The 20,122-nt window shown below is 39.7% G+C and overlaps 1 protein-coding gene across 1 annotated transcript; it reads right to left on the minus strand.

Moving 5' to 3' along the window:
* Nucleotides 1-347: 347 nt before the first annotated feature.
* srgn (serglycin) lies at nt 348-15,466 on the minus strand. The gene is made up of 3 exons (XM_028795970.2): nt 15,303-15,466; nt 12,353-12,497; nt 348-3,328 (listed from the first exon to the last, which is right to left on the minus strand). Exons 1-3 carry the CDS (start codon nt 15,388-15,390, stop codon nt 3,034-3,036), a joined length of 528 nt encoding a protein of 175 aa, XP_028651803.1. The 5' UTR covers nt 15,391-15,466; the 3' UTR covers nt 348-3,033.
* Nucleotides 15,467-20,122: the final 4,656 nt, after the last annotated feature.

Genomic DNA, 20,122 nt, shown 5'->3' on the forward strand with positions numbered 1-20,122 from the left:
CAGAGCTCTGGAGCTGTGAGGCACCACTGCTAAACACTATGCCACCATGTCACACATTGATAGGGAGGATATTAAAACATTTAGGAGGAAGAACACATGCAGGAAACTTTTTCACCACAGTATGTACTGCCAGACAATAAATGGTGGACAATTTGGATGTGAACTAGTTCAGAGAGTGCTCCAAACGATTCACCATAATACGGTACATAAGATTTTTAAATTGTGTGTGTGTGTGTTTGTGTGAGTAACTCAATTATTTATATATAATGTATCACCCTTGTGTCATACAGTATGTTACTCAAACAGTATATTACATTTACATAAACAGTATTAATAGTCAGTAGAAATAAAAATGAAGGCCTTTATTCTTTATACAATTTTTACTCAATATTTCTTTACAAAAGGCAAATTGAAAACAATTATAAACTTGCATAGAAGATTGAAGTTGGCTGTGCAGTTTAAAATGACATAAATCATTTCCCTTCTATCCATCTAACACACTATAAAATAAGTTATATGAAAACAAATAATACATATAAAAAAGCATTTAGTAATATTTTTAACATAGCATGCATAAGAAAAAATACTTTTTGCTGCATCACACATCTGCATAAATTTAATATACCAAAATGAATAACAAAAAAGATGCCTATTGTTTTTTGGCCGGGTGTACCTCTGCATTGCACTTCACACCACCGCATGTGATCATCTTCCTGACAAATGTTCAGAAAGAGTAAGCATGTATCTGTGTCTAGAGTTCTGTACAATGGCACCTCCTAGAGCACCACGGAAGTGAGAAGTACCTGCTTTTAGGCTTGGCGGGGTCAAAGCTATAGGAAGCAAACATGAAAAAATTACCAAAATGTTTTACATTTTTGTTTAGCCTGGCACTGGCATGAATAGACTGGAAAATTAAAGACTAAAGCTTGAACTATAAACAGAAATTAACCTTTTTAAGACAATGGGGTAAAATGAGAAAACAAATTAGTAGGAGATCCCCACTTGATGCTCGGGTCCCCTTAACAAGTACTTCTGTGGATGACATTAGGCTCATGTTCCAATTTAAACATACACATTATTATCAAAAGAATGGCAGGTCAATGTTATGTCACAACTTTGCTAATTTCAAGTGGCAACTTGAAGGGCATTCTCTTAACATTTCCTACCAGGAAACATTTTCCACCTGTTCCACAGCACATGAAGGCACGATTAATGAATATCACATACTAATTGCGGGTTTACTGGCTAGAACTCATAAAAATAGGGGGAGAGAAGGCAAGAGGCAGAGTTTCAATAACAATATCTGTGGTGGATCCAAGCAAGATTAAACAGATGAGGTCTTAGGACAGATCACACAGCAGCCTACTGAAAGGCCGCTTAACAATACCATACCATACCATTTTTATTTGTTAAGCGCTTAAAAACACAGCATTACAACTGACCGAAGCGCTGTACAGTTAAAACAAGCAAGACTAAAAGCAAAATATTAAAAACAAACATTAAGAGAGAATTAAAACAGACATTAAAAAACAGGTCAGGGGACCCAATAAAACAGAGAAATAGCAAAAAGCAAGTGGGAATAAGACAGGTTAAGAATTAAAAGCCAATGTGAAGAAGTGCGTTTTTAGGTGTGATTTGAATGTGGTGACTGAAGCGGCTTGCCTAACCACTAAAGGTAAGGAGTTCCAGAGCTTGGGTGCACAGACAGAAAAAGCCCTTTCACCACGAGCTTTAAAATGTGCCTTGGGAACGGTTAGGAGCAGCTGATCTGCGGATCTAAGAACACAAGGGGGATTGTGACGATGGAGCAAGACACTCAAGTAGGCAGGGGCTAGACCATTTAGTGCCTTATAGGTTAAGAGGAGTATCTTAAAATCAATTCTGAAGCTAACCGGCAGCCAGTGTAGGGTTTTTAAAATCGGTGTAATGTGTTGGCTTCTGCTGCTTCCAGTTAAAAGTCTTGCAGCCGCATTTTGAACCAATTGGAGTCTCGAAAGAGTGGCTTTACTAATACCATATAGGCAGGAATTAGAATAGTCGAGCCGGGACGTAATGAATGCATGGATTACTGATTCCAGGAGGTGGTAAGGCAGAATTGGTTTGAGTTTGGCAATTCGCCTGAGATGGAAAAAGCAGGATTTTACTGTGCTGTTGACTTGAGCATCCATTTTCAGGACCATATCCATTTTGATTCCAAGATTGGAAACAGACGAAGTTACTGGAATGGGAAGAAAGTCGAGGTCAAGGGGTAGGGTCTGTTTGCGGTCGGGACTAAAAACAATGACCTCGGTTTTTGAATCGTTCAGGTGAAGGAAGTTTACAGCCAGCCAGTCCTTAATGTCAGATAAGCAGTTGAGAAGAGGTTTAGTGGAGTCAGTTGACTTGAGGGAGAAATAAATTTGGCAGTCATCAGCATATAGGTGATACGAGATTGCATGTTTTCTAAAAATTGCACCTATCAATCTCTAGTAAAACGTCTGCAGGGTTTCTTCCTAAATCTGCCAGTTTTATTATGCTTGGTAGAAGGTAAACGATGCCAAAATTGCTATGGCATATCACCTGCCAGAGACATTTGACATCAGCATAAGGCCTAAGCAGCTATTAAATCAGCTATTAAACGTAAAAAGCCATGGCTCTGCTTTCCTCAAGTTTGCCGTACCACAGTGATGCACTAGTTGCCATTGCCATGAAAAGAAAAGTCCAGAAGAGAGAAGAAGAAAATTCACTGCCAGACAGTGTCCCTGACAGCATTTTTCCATAAAAAAATTTAAATACTTATTAGATAAAATTCAGGAGCCAAGTGGTATTGTAAAAACATTTCTAGAATACAAACAGAGATAGTCCTGTCGCATAAAGCAAGTTGAGTCAAAAAAGCAGGACTTATGTGCAAAAGATTCTTGGGAGTGGAGTGGTGGTGGGGTGGGTTGAAAAACAAAATTAAATGTTTCAGCTAAAAGGTTTGCAGATTGAAAAACAGTAAGTAAAATAAAGAATGCAATGCCCTGACAATTACTTTTTCTTAAACCAGTTACTTCACAGAATGAAGCCCTCCTCCTGAAGCTTTAGGTCTTGTGTTATGCCTTGCTGATTTGCAGGGACTCTGACCGGGTAGCTGTAGAGGGAGTAATCCACTTCTGCCTCATCCGGTGGGCTTGTGCTGTCCAATGCACTTCCTTCCTCTTCTTCTACTTCCTCTTCTTTCTTTGTTAACCGCGCCACATCAACTTTAGATTTAGAATCAGGCTCTGGCTTTCCCTCGATTTGGACATCACCAGAGAAGTCTCCAGAAAGGTCTTCTTCATTGAAGTTATTTACCATTCTCATCATCCTAAGAAGAAAAAAAAATGCAAAGAATTGGAAGGATGGAATGTTAGATCACAACTAATAATTGTCTAGCTATGATTATTTAATCAGACATTCATTAGATTTGGACAGACTAAAGCTCACATCATTAGACAAAAAACCCCAGTACTTAAGCAGTGATGTAGACATCTGAGCATCATCTCTTCTTCACTAAGTAACCTCATTTAATAAATTACACATACAATGCATCCATCTGTTTTTTTTTTTTTGTTTTTTTTAAACCTTTTTACTCAGTTGTGATGGACGGCCGGCAGCTTATCCCGGCCAAAACATCCAAGATGCTAGATGGCATCTTCCCTGCAGCATGGAGGTGCCCCGGATTCCCGCAGGGCACCATGGAAGATGGAGTTCGGCTTCACAGTCCTGTTGGGTGCCGTGGGTACTATCGTGGGACGCTGCAGGGAGACGTGGGGATTTCTATTTTCCCGGTAGCCCGGAAGTACTCCCCAGTCATAAGGATGGAGAAATAGAAGTACTTCCAGGCTGAAGAAAAACACAAATCTTCGTCTGACCCGGAAGTGCTATAGAATCACATGGACAGAAGAACAAGAGCACTTCCGGGTCAAGGACTATTTAAAGGACTGGTTGAAACCCAGCAAGCTGAGCTGGAGTTGGGAGGGAGTGTGACAGAGATGCTGGGAGGAGAGGAGGATTTAGTATTTGTGATTATTGATTTGTTAATTGTGGCGAGTGTGGTGCTTGGTGCACTGTATTTAAGAAAATAATTAAAAATCAACTTCTGGGTGATTTTACCCCATGTCCAGTGTACTGTCTGTTGGGAAAAAAGGTGGGCAATAGCGCCACCAAGCAGCCATTATTTACACAGTTTACAGGGTCAAAAAAGCTGAAACCTATTTGACGGTACAAGGCAGGAAATGACCCTGCAGAAGGTGCTAATTCAACTTGCATAAGGCTAATATAAAAAGTCACAAACTGACACCACACACACACACACACACACACATGCACACACACACACACACACACACACACACACACACACACAGAGTAAACTGATTGGAGCCCAAGCCCTGCCTCATACTTAACTTCTGCTTTCTTCTCTACTTCTATTCTATTCTCTCTTCTATTTTTAGAACTGGAAACCATTATCACCTAGCTTGAAACATTGTGTGTACCCATTTAGTCCTAACATCTCATTTAAGGCCTAAACTAAAATTTATGACTCATTTAATAAACCTAAATCCATCCATCCATCCATCCATTTTCCAACCTGCTGAATCTATCAATGTCATTCCATCTCTATATATAATCTTCATTTGGATCTTGATCTTTCTTTGTCCGCGAATTCCACGCATGCGTAGACCACCTTCCAGTTTAGTACGTTGTTGTTACTCACGGATGTCAACAATGTGCCGGAATAACGAAAGGGGTGGTGGACAGTGTTATGCTGGTTAGCTCCTGAGGCCTGGTTAGAGAATGAGATTGCCGAAGATAAAAGGTACGTGCCTACGTAACATATGAATGAAAGAAAGACAGTGGGTAAAATGAATGACAACGTAACAACACGTTCTGGAAATTATTATTATTACGTTGTAGCCGGCGAGTGCTGCGCATCTCACAGTTGTACCGTGGCTTGCTCACATGTCAGTGAAGTGATCCCTATTTATGCTTTAAAGAGCCTGGATACCTATGTGTCCCCCATTTATAACCATTGCTCCATGTATATTGCCTTACTCTTTGGATTGCCACAAAGCAACCTGCGAGATTGGAGAAAGGTTGAGAACAGATCGTGAGAGGAAACGACAGCGTCGTGAAAACGAGACGGACTGTGAACGGAGAGAAGCAGAAATGCTCCTACACCACCACATAATTACTATTCGGACAGTGATTCCGAGTGGGCCGTTCCTATCGAATCAATGTCCAAGGGTTTTCTTTTGTAATTTTGTTTCCCTTATAAAAAATCATAATGCTGTGCGACAAAGGGCCCAGTTCACGACTGGTAGCCGTGTTTAAACAGGGAGCCCTTCACAGACAACTTTAACACGCGCAACGTAGTTGGGCGTACATGGCTAGTATGGGTATATTTTAAAACAGGAAATATTTTTCTCAGGTTGTGGATCAATTTCAACTCAGGCCAAACAAATCCATGCGTGGGGTAGAAAAAGGCTTCTGCTCATCCTCCTTGGGTGGGATCCATAGACATTTACACAGAGTAAAAAAGCATTATCGACATACACAAAATTCCACTATCAATCAAGAGCCAATCCTAGGGAGTATTACAGAGCACCTGTAATCATGTATACACACACACACACACACACACTCTTTCTGTATAGTGGGCCAATTTAAATGTATCAAATAACCTAAGGATTTTATCTTTAGGAGTTGGTTAAGAGGAAATAATACTGGAGATAAAAGCAACACGAACATGAGGAGAATGTGTAACCTGCATGGAGCAAGTTACTGATATAGTTATCACTACAGTACCTGCCCTACAGTAGCAGTGTTATCAAAGAGTTCAGTGTACATTATGAAAATGATTGAATTTTAGAAGATCAGAAATGATAAATCTTTTTCTGCTTAAAACCATGCTGGGGCAGTTTTTCATATTTTAACTACACATGGAATTGGGAACCTTCCTGCCTCAGTTAATAATTAGTTTTGGTTTAGCACTGAGGAGTTTCACTTTTGTTTAAAAGTAAATGCTGGAAGGAATTGAAACCACACAGATATGCCATGTGTCCCATATGTCAGCTGATCACTATGTCTGTACATATCTATAGTATTATTAGTTATTTATTGTACTTAAATAAACAAACAAGACAGAGTTTCTCATTACAACTATTCTTGGCAGTAAGAGTTTCTATAGTATAAAGTATTACAATTCTGATAATTTTATTCTAACATGCAGGAACCAGACTGAAATGCTCATTGTCATGAAGGCTACTTGCTATTGCTATGAAACCCTCAGGGTATTATGGGGAAAGGACAAAAAAAAACACATGTTTTTATGCTTATGATGTAATGTTCTAAATTACTGATCCATAGTCATTTGCTAACACATGCATTTAATCTCCTGGGGAATTCTACAGGATTTCCAGTGTTAAAAATAACTTGAATAAGTGCATAATATTCCTAAACTATAAGTTTACACATCAGCTTTTCACTAAACAGTTTAACTATCTAATACTTTAAAGTTACAAAAAATAAAGTTAGGACCTGTAGAAACTGAATTGTTGCAACTTGATGAAAAGTATAAAAAAAAAAAAGACATGCATACATACACATACACTTATATATAAATGTATATTGTAGATACCCCAGAGGATAGTTGGGCATCCCACCCAGGACAGGGGTGGAGTCCTTAACCGGAAGAGATGCCATTAATGGAAGGATGGACTAAATGGGAGCAATACCCGTTGGGATGCCTTACGATCCCCATTCATATGTGGGATGCCCGAAGATTACAAGAACTGGCAGTTCAACCCCCTCTTTAATAGGTGACAGTGTCCCTCATGTAGTCCCAGTTTGGAAACCAGCAGGGCAAAATGGGAGTTGGAGTCCAGAGGAGCAGCCTAGCTGAGATCCTTTGCAGATGACAAAGGGCACTGCCCAGGGAGGATCTCCAGGAAGTGCTTCCAACTGGCTATGTCACATCACCAGAAGTAGTCCAGGGTTCTCAATGAAAGACATCGCACTACCTGGTCCAGGTGAATCGGAGCTGGAAGCAGAGACAGGCAACACTGGACTGGAGGAGTAGCAGTGTGGTGTAGAGAGATAGAAGAAGAAGAAAACCCTCTCTACCCCTCTTGGTACAAGGTATTTGGTAATAAAATCCCTTTATTTGAACCTGGGATTTTGTTATGAGTGTTTGTTCATGTTTGTAGCTCAGTGGCGCCCCCTAGTCTTCACAATATTTAATATAAAAGAGATGAACCTTTTCAGTTTAAGCAAAATGACATGATTGAAGTGTTTAAAATTATGAAGGGAATTAGTCCAGTGGATTGAGATTGTGATTTTAAAATGAGTTCATCAAGAACACAGGGACACAATTGAAAACCTGTTAAGGATAAATTTCACATAAAATTAGGGAAGTTTTTCTTTACACAGGGAACCATAGACACTTTGAATAAGCTACCAAGTAGTCTGGCAAACAGTTGGACTTTAGTGACTTTCAAAATTCAACTTGATGTTATTTTAGAAGAATTAAGTGGATATTACTGGCAAGCTTTGCTGGGCTGAATGGCCTGTTCTCATCTAGACTGTTCCAGTGTTGTAATATATAACACATGTTAAGAAAATGACATCATCATTTCATTCATTTCAAGCAGAAACAGTCAATTAGGGAAAAAAAAAGATTTTCCAAAAGGTGTAAAACATAGTGGGTAGTATTATACCTAATTTCCAATTTTACTGCTATGCCACATATATACTTGATTTAAAAATTTGCAAGGAAAAGAGTGATGAAACTATTCCTGATATTGTTTATCCATGGAAAGGAAATCCTATTCAAACTCTTCACTGTGTACCTGCCACCACTATTTATCTTCAGTTTATTAAGTAATCTGCCATTTCATAACTCTCTGAAAACATAGCTCCAATGTAGGAGACACACCCAAATCGGAAATGTTACTCGATTGCTCCCATGCTTAACAACAATTTTTCCAATCTTCCTTAAGCTACACAGGATTATATTCATATCATGTATTGGGTATCTGGACCTTTCCAGATTTCTATATTGACCACATACTTACATCCTTTACACAACTGTTCTTTACACATTTCTTTCACTTGGTGCAAGATGACAAATATGCCAAATTAACCTGCCTAATGTTCCAAAATTTAACTGTAGTTAAAGCTGTATTACCTAGCAAAGATAAGAATCCTAGGCAACTTTGGAAATGTGATCTTTAATATAGAGTTTCAGGTAATTAATTAAGTGAGACATAGACAAGATGCATTCATCCACTAGGATGTACATCACACAAATGTATCTGTACTATACTAAGATAATCCAAAATATATCCAAGACAAGACCTGAACTGTGAATGATGTTAAGTGCCTGGTCACTAGGCCATGTTTTGAGAATATCCTACAGTTTAATCATATTTTGCTTATTTTTCTGATAAGCTTGGTTCACACTTTCTCCAAATCATCTTTATTTATTACAGTGGCGCTGTAAGAATGATGTTTCTGGACTTCTCCAGCGCCTTCAACACCATCCAACCTCTGCTCCTTAGGGACAACTGACAGAGATGGGAGTAGATTCATACCTGGTGGCATGGATCGTGGACTACCTTACAAACAGACCTCAGATGTGCGTCTCAGGAATTTCAGGTCTAACATTGTGGTCAGCAACACAAGAGCGCCGCAGGGGACTGTACTTTCTCCGGTCCTGTTCAGCCTATATACATCGGACTTCCAATACAACTCGGAGTCCTGCCACGTGCAAAAGTTCGCTGACGACACTGCTATCGTGGGCTGCAACATGAGTGGGCAGGAGGAGGAGTATAAGGACCTAATCAAGGACTTTGTTAAATGGTGCGACTCAAACCACCTACAACTAAACACCAGCAAAACCAAGGAGCTGGTGGTGGATTTTAGGAGACCCAGCCCCCTCATGGACCAAGTGATCATCAGAGGTGACTGTGTGCAGAGGGTACAGACCTATAAATACCTGGGAGTGCAGCTGGATGATAAATTAGGCTGGACTGCCAATACTGATTTTCTGTGTAAGAGAGGACAGAGCCGACTATACTTCCTTAGAAGGCTGGCGTCTTTCAACATCTGCAATAAGATACTGCAGATGTTCTATCAGATGGTTGTAGCGAGTGCCCTCTTCTACGCGGTGGTGTGCTGGGGAGGCAGCATTCAGAAGAAGGACGCCTCACGCCTGGACAAACTGGTGAGGAAGGCAGGCTCTATTGTAGGCATGGAGCTGGACAGTTTGACATCCGTGGCAGAGCAACGGGCACTGAGCAGACTCCTGTCAATCATGGAGAATCCACTGCATCCACTAAACAGGATCATCTCCAGACGGAGGAGCAGCTTCAGCGACAGACTGCTGTCACCGTCCTGCTCCACTGACAGACTGAGGAGATCGTTCCTCTCCCACACTATGTGACTCTTCAATTCCCCCGGGGATTGGTGTAAACGTTAACATTATTCAAAGTTATTGTCTGTTTTTACCTGCATTTTTATTACTCTTTAATTTAATATTGTTTTTGTATCAGTATGCTGCTGCTGGAGTATGTGATTTTCCCCTTGGGATTAATAAAGTATCTATCTATCTATCTATTTGGAGTTACAGCAAATATAGGCAACATTCTGCCACATGAATGAGTTATGATAGGTGGGTTACAATTCTCCTGGCTGTGTAAGATACAATGACAAACATAGTGTAAGATATCATAACTCAAGAACAAGAAAGGGAAGTCTTATTTAATTTAAAATTAGAAGAACAAACCTTATTTCTCTACAAGTAACAGTCCACACTTTTTTTCAGAATTTGTCAAAAAAGTATTAGTACTGTTGTACAATAAACCAAATGTTAACCTGATTGATGTCTCAGTACCTACAAAGAAATACTTCATGCTGGGTCCACTGATCATGTAGCTCTCCGAGATGGGTTTAGGATTGGGGTTGACTTTGAAGTAAAATTTACATCTGTGACATGTAATGTTGATTGTACCCTTCACTGTCTATGTCTTAATTCCTGAACTGAAATTTATAAGATTGATAATAATAAAAATTCTCAAATAGAAACATAAAATCGACCAGAGTTGTTCCAGTTAATGTCAAGCTATTAGAGGAGACTGGGAGGAAGCACATTCAATGTTGGGACATCAGGCAGCAGTACTTCACACAACAAGGGTCTAGGGATGAACTGCAAGAACGATCTGATGTCTTTCAGGAGACACCAAGATGCCCCATGTAATGCTATATATAATGATTTGTTATTAAAGTTTTTAAAGTGGTCTGCAAATTATTAATAAGAAGAAAGCAGAATGCTTAGCTATCAATAAACCAAGATGATGACTGAATGGTTTCCTCTTGTTTGTAAAATGTATTACACCAGCATTTCTCAACCTGGGCGGCACGGTGGCGCAGTGGGTAGCGCTGCTGCCTCACAGTTGGGAGATCTGGGGACCTGGGTTCGATTCCCGGGTCCTCCCTGCGTGGAGTTTGCATGTTCTCCCTGTGTCTGCGTGGGTTTCCTCCCACAGTCCAAAGACATGCAGGTTAGGTGGATTGGCGGTTCTAAATTGGCCTTGGTGTGTGGGTGTGTTTGTGTGTGTCCTGCGGTGGGTTGGCACCCTGCCCAGGATTGTTTCCTGCCTTTTGCCCTGTGTTGGCTGGGATTGGCTCCAGCAGACCCCCGTGACCCTGTGTTCGGATTCAGCGGGTTGGAACATGGATGGATGGATGGATTTCTCAACCTTTAAGTATTTGCAACCCGAGTTTTCATAACAGTTTTAATCGCGCCCCCCTAAGGTTTTTTTGAAAAGAGCCCACTAATACCAATTTGTTCTTTTTTAATTAATGATGTATCATAATGCATATTTTATTATACCTACTTAACTTTTATCAACATTTATCTAACTCTATATTTATTTTTCTAGTATCAGAATCTAGTTTAAGTTAATTTGTTTTGGTTTCAATAGATGTATTTTTCGTATTTTTTATTCTTGTTTTCTTTTTTTCATATCTTTGTAACCCCCTTTTTGTTACTTTGCGCCCCGCCCCACAGTTTGAGAACCACTGTATTACACTGTGTTGCCTTAATAAGCACTTATTTAACTCTGAGTAAACTTACTACTTTTTATGGCAAGATATAATTATCAAAGAGGAATGTGTTACAGATGGCTATATGAAGCTATATGCACAGTATATACTTGAAATATACATCTACATTAACAGATCTTGACATGAGGAACCAAAGTTTATCCTGGCAATACTGGCCACAAGGTAGGAACCATCCCTTGACTGGGCACCAGTAAATCACAAGGCTTCACTCACACAAATTATGTTAGGCCAATTTGAATTTCCAATTATCCTAGCACGCCTATCTTTCAGTTGTGGAGGAAAGTCTATACAGACATACAATATGACCAGGTCTGGTAATAGATCCATTTTTCTATAAACAAATAAATGGCTCACAATTGCTGGAAGCAGGCAGGGTTCATTTATCTGCCTGTGTCTCAGTAAAGATAAACCCTGAGCCAACCCCACCCGTCATCCCATCCCTAAAGTAACCAGTACAGTATACAGTTCCCATAATACTACAACTGAATTTTGCTCTTGAAAAATAAGGTTAGCCATTATGCCTAATTAGATCCACGTGTAATAAGACCTAAAATGTATTACACAGAATCCAAAATTAAGTATTATTTAAACTCAAAATACTTTAGTCACCCTTTTTTTCTTGGCTTCAGTCTCCGAGTAAAATGATTTTTTTGGTAAACTCTTCTTTTTTCCTCTCTTATCTTTATGGCTTTCTTGCTTTTTTCCCTACTGACTCAACAGATTCACTCTCAACACACTACAAGGCTGTTGAACCCTTATTTCACAATATAGTAACTGCCCCAGAAATACCAAAAAAATGTGACTAGGCAAGTCAATTCTTAAATATTCTCATTACCAGGGAAAGATTCTTATTATAAAGTACTGGATATTATGTAATAGGAAAAAGTTATCCAAGTTTTCTGGAATCTTTTCAGAATCTCCCCAGTGTTGGTGGAGTAATGCTATACTTAATTTGAACACTGGGTGTCAGTAATGAGTTAAAAAATTGTATTTCCACTTACACTTCCTATGTCTGAACTTTGTGGTACGCACATTAAGTGACACGGCCACATCCCATCATTCTAAATGTAATCAATATGATGTTCTGTATTACATAAACAACACATAAAAATCCAAAGATAACTTTGACAGACATATACAGTAACATCTGGATGAGATTCAGAGTATATACAGCCGGTGATCCACCTCAAACGCTATCATTATATTAAAAAAGACTTCTTACTGCTCAGGGTCCGCATTGGGTGGCAGGATTCGATTAACTCCAGATTTGGGAAGGTCAATCCATGGACCTTTCTGCTCAATGCAGTTGGCATCCTTGCTGTCGGGTTTGCATCGCACCCACATGAATCTTCCCTTTGCAGGAGCTCCTGGAGGAGGAATATAATGGACTTGATCAGGATAATGTCTCTACGTACAAAATGTTTTATACTGAAATGGGTCCTTAAATCCATGTCTACCAAGAAAAAACAGTGTCAGTCAAGCTGAACTGAACGAAGACATCCATGAAAATATCAAATATGATAACAGTTTTAGTTGACTTGGTTAGATAGATTTAATGCTTTAGTTTTTGAGTATGGTTTTCAGCAATGTTCATTATTGTATATAAGATGTATTTGGAGTAAGACTGCATCAACATGAACAAAAAACATTAATGACCTGTTGAAAAAAAGTTAAACATAAAATCTTTTATCTATTTTATTTCTTTATTATCTTGAATTCTTTATTATCACTACTGTTTCTTCATTATCTCCATCTGAACTGCTGCTGACTCCATTATGTTTAAGAAGTGTATGAAGAGTCTCTTGTTCTTGACTTCTTTGAATATCTTTCTAATTGAGAAGGTATTGTATGCCATGATGAGATTTAACCGGTCTTCTGTTAATCTGTTTGGTTTACCACTCTTGTGGTGATCAATTTTGTAACCTTATCCTTCAGCACTTGTTTCAAAACCGCCCCCAAACTGATGCTTACTCAATTCTGCTGACCTGTTTTGTAAGTCGCTATGCATAAAAGTGTGTGCTAAATGAATAAATGTAAATTGTATACAGTATAGAAACTTTTTCTATGAGAACTAGTTACAAATGGATAGCAAATTTAAAATAGGAAATCAAGAATCTTGATACCAATGTTGTGATTAACTAAGTGGGCGTTCGCTGAAAATATACCACAACTTCCTAACAACTCAGCAAGCAGAACAATACCATTAAACCCATAGAGTATCTCTCACCACCAAGCAGTAATGAATTGTAGCATCTCCTAGACATTATCAATCAGTCTTCTTAGTTACACTACAAATAGGCAATTTTTTCATCCCAGTTACTGGGATAATGAAAATCTAGTTGGTAACAGAAAAATTCATAAGTGAATGCCAATCTTAACATTGCAAATTGAAGTCAGTGTTGCTCCCAAGTGGCTAAGCTACTGGACTTTTAACCACAAGGCTGGCAGATACAGTTAAGTCCTCACATCTGACTCACAGCATCTGTCCCTAAACAAATAATTTAACCTGACCGGGTTCAGATGCTAAATATATACATCTAAGCATCTTTAAACTTTTCACTTGTCTACAGCCGATGCTTTATTGGAAGGCACTGGTCATAAAAAGGGTTATGTGCCACCAGACTTATAAATCACCATATGTAAATGCCCAGTTCCGCTCTCACAGGTTTCTAGTTCAGTCGCCATTTGTGTGGCATTTGCCTGTTGCCCCAATGTGTCTCTGTACACTTGTTTTTTCCCCCAAACACAAAGATATTACTTTAACTGGCCATTTTAAATTTTGCCGTGCATCACAAAAGACATAAACATTAGGTTTAAATGGCCCAGTACTAGTATACACCAGTGTACGTGTGTGCTTTGCAATGGTCTGGAGTTCCAATCACGGTAGCAGCACCGAGAATGGGAAAGGTGCTCTATAAATAAAATGCATTATTATCATTATTTATTATTAATAAAGCAGCAGCCTTTGGAACCCCCAGAATATAATAAGTGTATGTGTGGAATTTCCAAATGAAAAGAAAGTTAGAATCATAAGTCCTCTAAAAAGTGAAACCCTGCATTTCGTTTTTTTAGTTTTCCTCATGTTGATGCACTTTGACTCACAGCCCTCTCTCTATACAACAAATATCCATTTCCTGCACTCGGGTAATCGATTAACCGGGAGCTCGGGACTAGCCCAGCCGCAACCTCCCATGGCAGAAGGCACCAGTCCACAAATAACACAAGCCACAAACACTCATACTAGACCAATATACTCTAATAAGTCCGCCTGTGACGTGGAGATGGAAACTTAAATACAGAAAATTGAACACAGGTCTTTGACGCTGTGTTCGAACAGCACTAACCTCCTTAATTACTTTAGAATACAGTGAAAGTAACGATAAGAAGCATGTCCATCTATTTGAAGACCCGCTAAACCTTCATTTTAATGAATGTAAACATAGCACGCGGCTGAAATTCGTCTCAGAGCTGCAATTCTCCAGACATCGCAGACTGCACTTTAACTTGCGTTCTGACGTGAATTGCTCGGAAGTCGTAACTTCCAGTAAGCAGGTCGGGCGCAGGAATCATGAAGTGCGCACTTTGTGGCCGATGCACACCCGTTAAACCCTTGTTGTGCTCGTATTACGCTTAACTTAGGGCTTTTCACAATATCTTATTAACCAATTTATGCTGCGCACCTGACATTTTTGTTCCTTTATTTTGTCTGCCGCCTCGATCTTGCCCTGCAGCTTTGCTCTATAGCAAAACCGCAGCGAAAAAGTCAAGAATGTTAATCTAAATAGAATTTCGACGGTAAACGAAGTCGGCTGTGTTCTTGTAAGGTAAGCCGTGAAACAGCGGTTCTAAAGCGACAGTCACTACATATCTGAATCTGCGCTCCCCGTTTCTCAAGTTTATACCGCTTTTGCTTTTTACTCCGCAACATCTCTATTGATATTGCACCCTGTCGCGTCACTGTGTGTGTGTTATGATAAGTCGTCTGCGAGAAATGTATGCTTTTAATTAAAGGTAAAGACTAGCCGATCACAAGATTACCGCAAAGTCATTTACATCATAAATTCACCAGATGAGGCCGAATTAATCAGTTGTTTTCTGAATACTCGTGCAGCTTTTTAAATTAATGACAGAGGAAAAAAACACTTTTCTCATCGATGAAATACAAAACCCACCTTGTGCAGCATGCTCCAGAAAGACGAGAAATAAAAAAGATAGTGCCAAGACGGCGGACCTAAATCGCCCTCCTTTGCTGTTCCCCATGCCGATCTGTACTTCCAGCAGCCGATACGTAAACTGGCTTATTGCCTACCACTAAACTTGGCTTCACTTTATCAAACCTCCAGCCCCCTGCGCGTCAGCTTCCTGCAAATGAGCATCTCTCGCAAAAAAAAAAGCTGCGAAACATCCTCCGCACTGGAAAGCTTACCGCGAGACGCGTTTCCTCTTGCTCTCATTTCCATTAGATAGCTAACTCTGATGTTACTGTATTATACTTCATGAGAAGTGAAGAATATTTAATTCTGTAAGCAAATTATGATGAGTCCGAGCCGCGCGCCTTCGCAGACAGAAGATGTTGTGGCCCCCCGCTAGTTCTTGAGTCTTCATTTAGGAAGTTCACCACAATATGTAAAATGTTGGTTCTTTTAATGTGGCAAATAAACATACAGTATAAATGTGAGACCTACTCATCTAAATGTTTCATTATTTACAACTCTTATATTCCCGTGGCCGCCATTGGTCCTACAACTTACCGTGAACTTTTAATCATTCAAAATGTACTTAGCACTATAAAAAATATATTAAATTGAACAAATAGCCTATTTGACCACCAGGTATGTTAGGACCAAACTCCTGTCTTGCATTGCTCCTTTTTTTAACTTTTGCTGGTACCTCCCTTACATGGAAAATTATTTTTTTATTACTTACTATTTTTTGTACATATTACAATAAAGAAAATTAAGTAGCTGTAGAGACTGCCGATTTAATATAAAGTTCTGTTTACTAGGTTTAGGCTCGGAGCACCTTAAGTTTATAGGTAAAATATAAATCATTAAAAGTGTTAAAATTACTTTCATCCATCCATCCCTCCAGTTTCCAACCTGCTGAATCCGAACACAGGGGTCTGCTGGAGCCAATCCCAGCCAACACAGGGCACAAGGCAGGGAACCAATCCCGGGCAGGGTGCCAACCCACCGCAGGACACACACAAACACACCCACACACCAAGCACACACTAGGGACAATTTAGAATCACCAATCCACCTAACCTGCATGTCTTTGGACTGTGGGAGGAAACCCACGCAGACAAGGGGAGAACATGCAAACTCCACGCAGGGAGGACCCGGGAAGCGAACCTGGATCTCCTAACTGCGAGGCAGCAGCGCTACCACTGCGTCACCGTGCCGCCCAAAATTACTTTCAACTACTTTTCAATTATATTTAAGTCAGTGGGTAACTGATGTTATACTATTTGAAATAGGAAAAAAATCAAATTCTAACTTGGAGGATCTGTTCAAAAGTATTTTAAAACCTGGCAGGATCTAATCAATAACATTTTAGAATAAGCATTTACAGTATATTGCTGAAAAGGATTCTCTTCCCTCTTTTCTACTCTGATTTTTCTCTTGTCTGTTGGCCTTCCTGTCTTTCTCTTGGGTGGGTGTTGAATTAAACTTAGTTTTGTTAAGTTTGACTTGATTGTATGGATTGTTCCTTGCCTTTTAATAAAAACAAATATATATATTTTTTCAATGGTAGCATTGCCATCAGCTAAATACCACACACACTATTTTGAATATAGGAGATAATTACCCCTTGTGGAACCATTTTTGGTATGGCCAAACAGAAAGAGTCTCCTAAAGACCCATTTGTATTTTGTGCATCTGCATACCCACAAGGGTCTGTCAGACATAAATTTCATCAGTAGTCATATTGTGCAGATTTGCACGTCTCCAACTGTGTGCCTCCAGATTTTTGTGTCTGCGCAGTCCTCTGCATGTCGACTGCACGTGCACTAGAGAACAAAATATGAACATCTTTTAGCAGAAGCTGAGCAAAGTGCGGCACAAAGTATTGTACTCTAAACAATACACGGTGTGCATCCTCTGTCCTCGAGTACATCCACAGCTATCTGTGTCCATTCAGTTTTAGAGTATAAACTCACCTTAAGAAGATAGACAGCAGACGGGAGGCCTATTGACTTACACATGGCCTCCAGTTACCTTCTAGAAAGGAGAGTTGCAGGGACACCTGGGGCTGCTATAGGGGACAACTGTAGCAGGATGACTTTAGGAGTTCAGAAGGATTAATGTTAATAATATTAATAATCTATCCATCCATTATCCAACCCACTATATCCTAACTACAGGGTCACGGGGGTCTGCTGGAGCCAATCCCAGCCAACACAGGGTGCAAGGCAGGAACAAACCACCAGGGCGCTAGCCCACCGCAGAATATTAATAATAATACATAGTGCATTTCTTGTTTAAAACACTTCACAAATATTCAAAGTAAAACAATGTGAATAAAAGAAAAGATAACATATAACACAGGATACAACTAATATCAAGCAATAAATAACAAATAAATAACTATATGAAAATCAAAGTTCTGAATTAGGTTGAGAAACAATAAAAAGTAATAAAAAAATTAAAAAATAAAATAAAATTTAAAAAAATAACACAATTTGCATGTAGGGATATAAATGTTGATGTTATAAATAATCACCCATGAGGATAAAGAACAATGATACGAGCAGATTTCATTATTAGAGACAATCACTGAAAGGACATTTGCCATTCAGTGGCCGCCAATTCATTTGATGTTCAGTTCAGATCTAACAATTCCAGCAAAAACTGCCACGCTGACCTGAGCGGCGCACCACTGCAAATTGAACAGACAAGATGGAGTGCTTCGTTTAGAGATTTACACTTCTAAAGTTTTTGTTTTTTCCATTTATGCGTGGCATAGTAAGTTTGCAGTCCCCAAAGAATAAAATTGTTCTAATGTTTTGCCATTGATAAGTCTTATGTTAAGCACAGCAATGTTGATGAAGATGAAGGAAGATCATTGCACACAGATCCATCTCTGAAGTTTGTTTTTGGCACTTCTGGTCATCCATGAATTGTAGCAGAGTGAGAACAGCAAGCAAACCATTCACAAAATGGCAATGCCCTCTTATAAACCAAAATGGTGGTGCAGACAACTGAAGGCATAATACAATGGAACTGAAAATAAAATTAAATGAGGCAGCGAGTCCTCCATAGTTGAAAGGGCAAATCACATGGGAAAGAGGGGTGAAGGGGAGTTTGAGGCCCCACAATAGGCTAGAAATGGTTCCACACATACCTAATATTCACTCATATTGGTCCATTTCAGAGCTGTCCGGTGACATTACTTCATATAGTTTGAAAGTGAGGTGAAAAAATGGAGAACATGGAGAATTCTAGCTTAGGCACTTCCTGGATGGATTTTGCACATGCAACCACACCCCCATAACAAGCCATCAAACTCAAGTCCCCACCACACATACAGTGCAGAAAGCTAGTCAAGCCAAAGGGGAACTCCGTCAGGTCAAATAACTGATCGGGCTTCTGAGTATCAAGATGTCTGTTCCTCACAAACAGCTCATTACTTCTGAGCTCAGCTATATATATATACCGTCACCCCCCCCATTGTCTGTGTAGGTTTTCGTTCTAAAGTAGCCCAGGGTGTGTGAGGTTGAGTGTAGCCTAAAATGGACTGCTTTCCATCCAGGGTTGATTCCTCCTTTGCACCTATTGCTACTAGGGTAGATGCTGATAACCCATGATTCTGAGCAGGTTAGAAAATGAATGCAAGGCGGATGGTGTGTTTTTGTTTAAAAGGCGGTAAAAACTGCTGCTGATTTCTGAAATGTCTGTCAGATATTTCATCATTTGTGCTTGTGGCTAGATTTTGGTCAGCACTAACAGATTCTGATCAGACAAGTCTTTACCTTGCCTCATTTTGAAGGTAAAGAGCATTATTTCTCAAGGATGGAAATAAGCATCACAGCGGGTAAAGAGGTATCATACACGCACCAACTAGAATATGAAGGTGAGTTAAAAGAGCTGACAATTAGAAAGTGCAACCAGCATGGCTGTCAGCAAAGAACAGCGTTAAACACTTCTGAATTTAAGCAGTCAAGTCACTGAGGGTGACCAGGTCTTCATATATTAATTAGTGAATTTGCCAAAATAAATGGTTAAAGAATAGACACCTCTGGCGTTTTCAATGTAGAGTCCCGTTTATCACCCAGCCAGCCATCTGGACATGCTGACTTTAGTGAATGGGACAGAAAGCCACTCACCCTGAGACAATGTAGAACTTCCAGCATGCTAGGGAGAACAAGCAAATGTCTCTTAAACAACCTTCTAGAAGATAACAGAACTGTGATGCAAGAGTCTGAGGAGACACCACTGCATACGGTGCTCTTCTTCATTTAGATTTAAATACTGACCTGTCTAATGTAGGATCCTCCTAACAAGAAGTCCAAACCTGAACACTTTGCCTTTGTAAATTATAGTTTACGTTTTTAAAAAATAAGCATTCGGTCCCTTCAATGGACTGGCCTCCTGTCCAAGGTTGGTTCCTGCCTTTGCACATAATGCTGCCATGAAAGATGCCACCCCACAAGCAGATTTCAAATTCAGTCCCCGTCACAGGGCACTTTGCACAGCAGTACAGGAGTAGGACAAAACATCCAACCACATTTCTAAATTTGCAAAGCTCAGATCAGGGTCAAACTGGGCCAAAGCCTATCCCAGCTACTTTGGGCCAGGTTCAGAACTTGGAGGCCAGACCTTCTCAGTGCCCTATCTGACAAACACCTACAAGAACCCAATTTAGAATCTCCAACCAACTTAATGCACCCAACATTAACCAATAGAAATGTTGGAATTTGTAGTCTAACTTGGTGGTGCGCAAAGTGTGGTGAACCAGTGAAATTCTGGGGGGGCGCCTGAAGTCGCTC

This window comes from Erpetoichthys calabaricus, chromosome 2 (assembly GCF_900747795.2).
Source record: "Erpetoichthys calabaricus chromosome 2, fErpCal1.3, whole genome shotgun sequence".
NCBI classification, from domain to species: domain Eukaryota; kingdom Metazoa; phylum Chordata; class Cladistia; order Polypteriformes; family Polypteridae; genus Erpetoichthys; species Erpetoichthys calabaricus.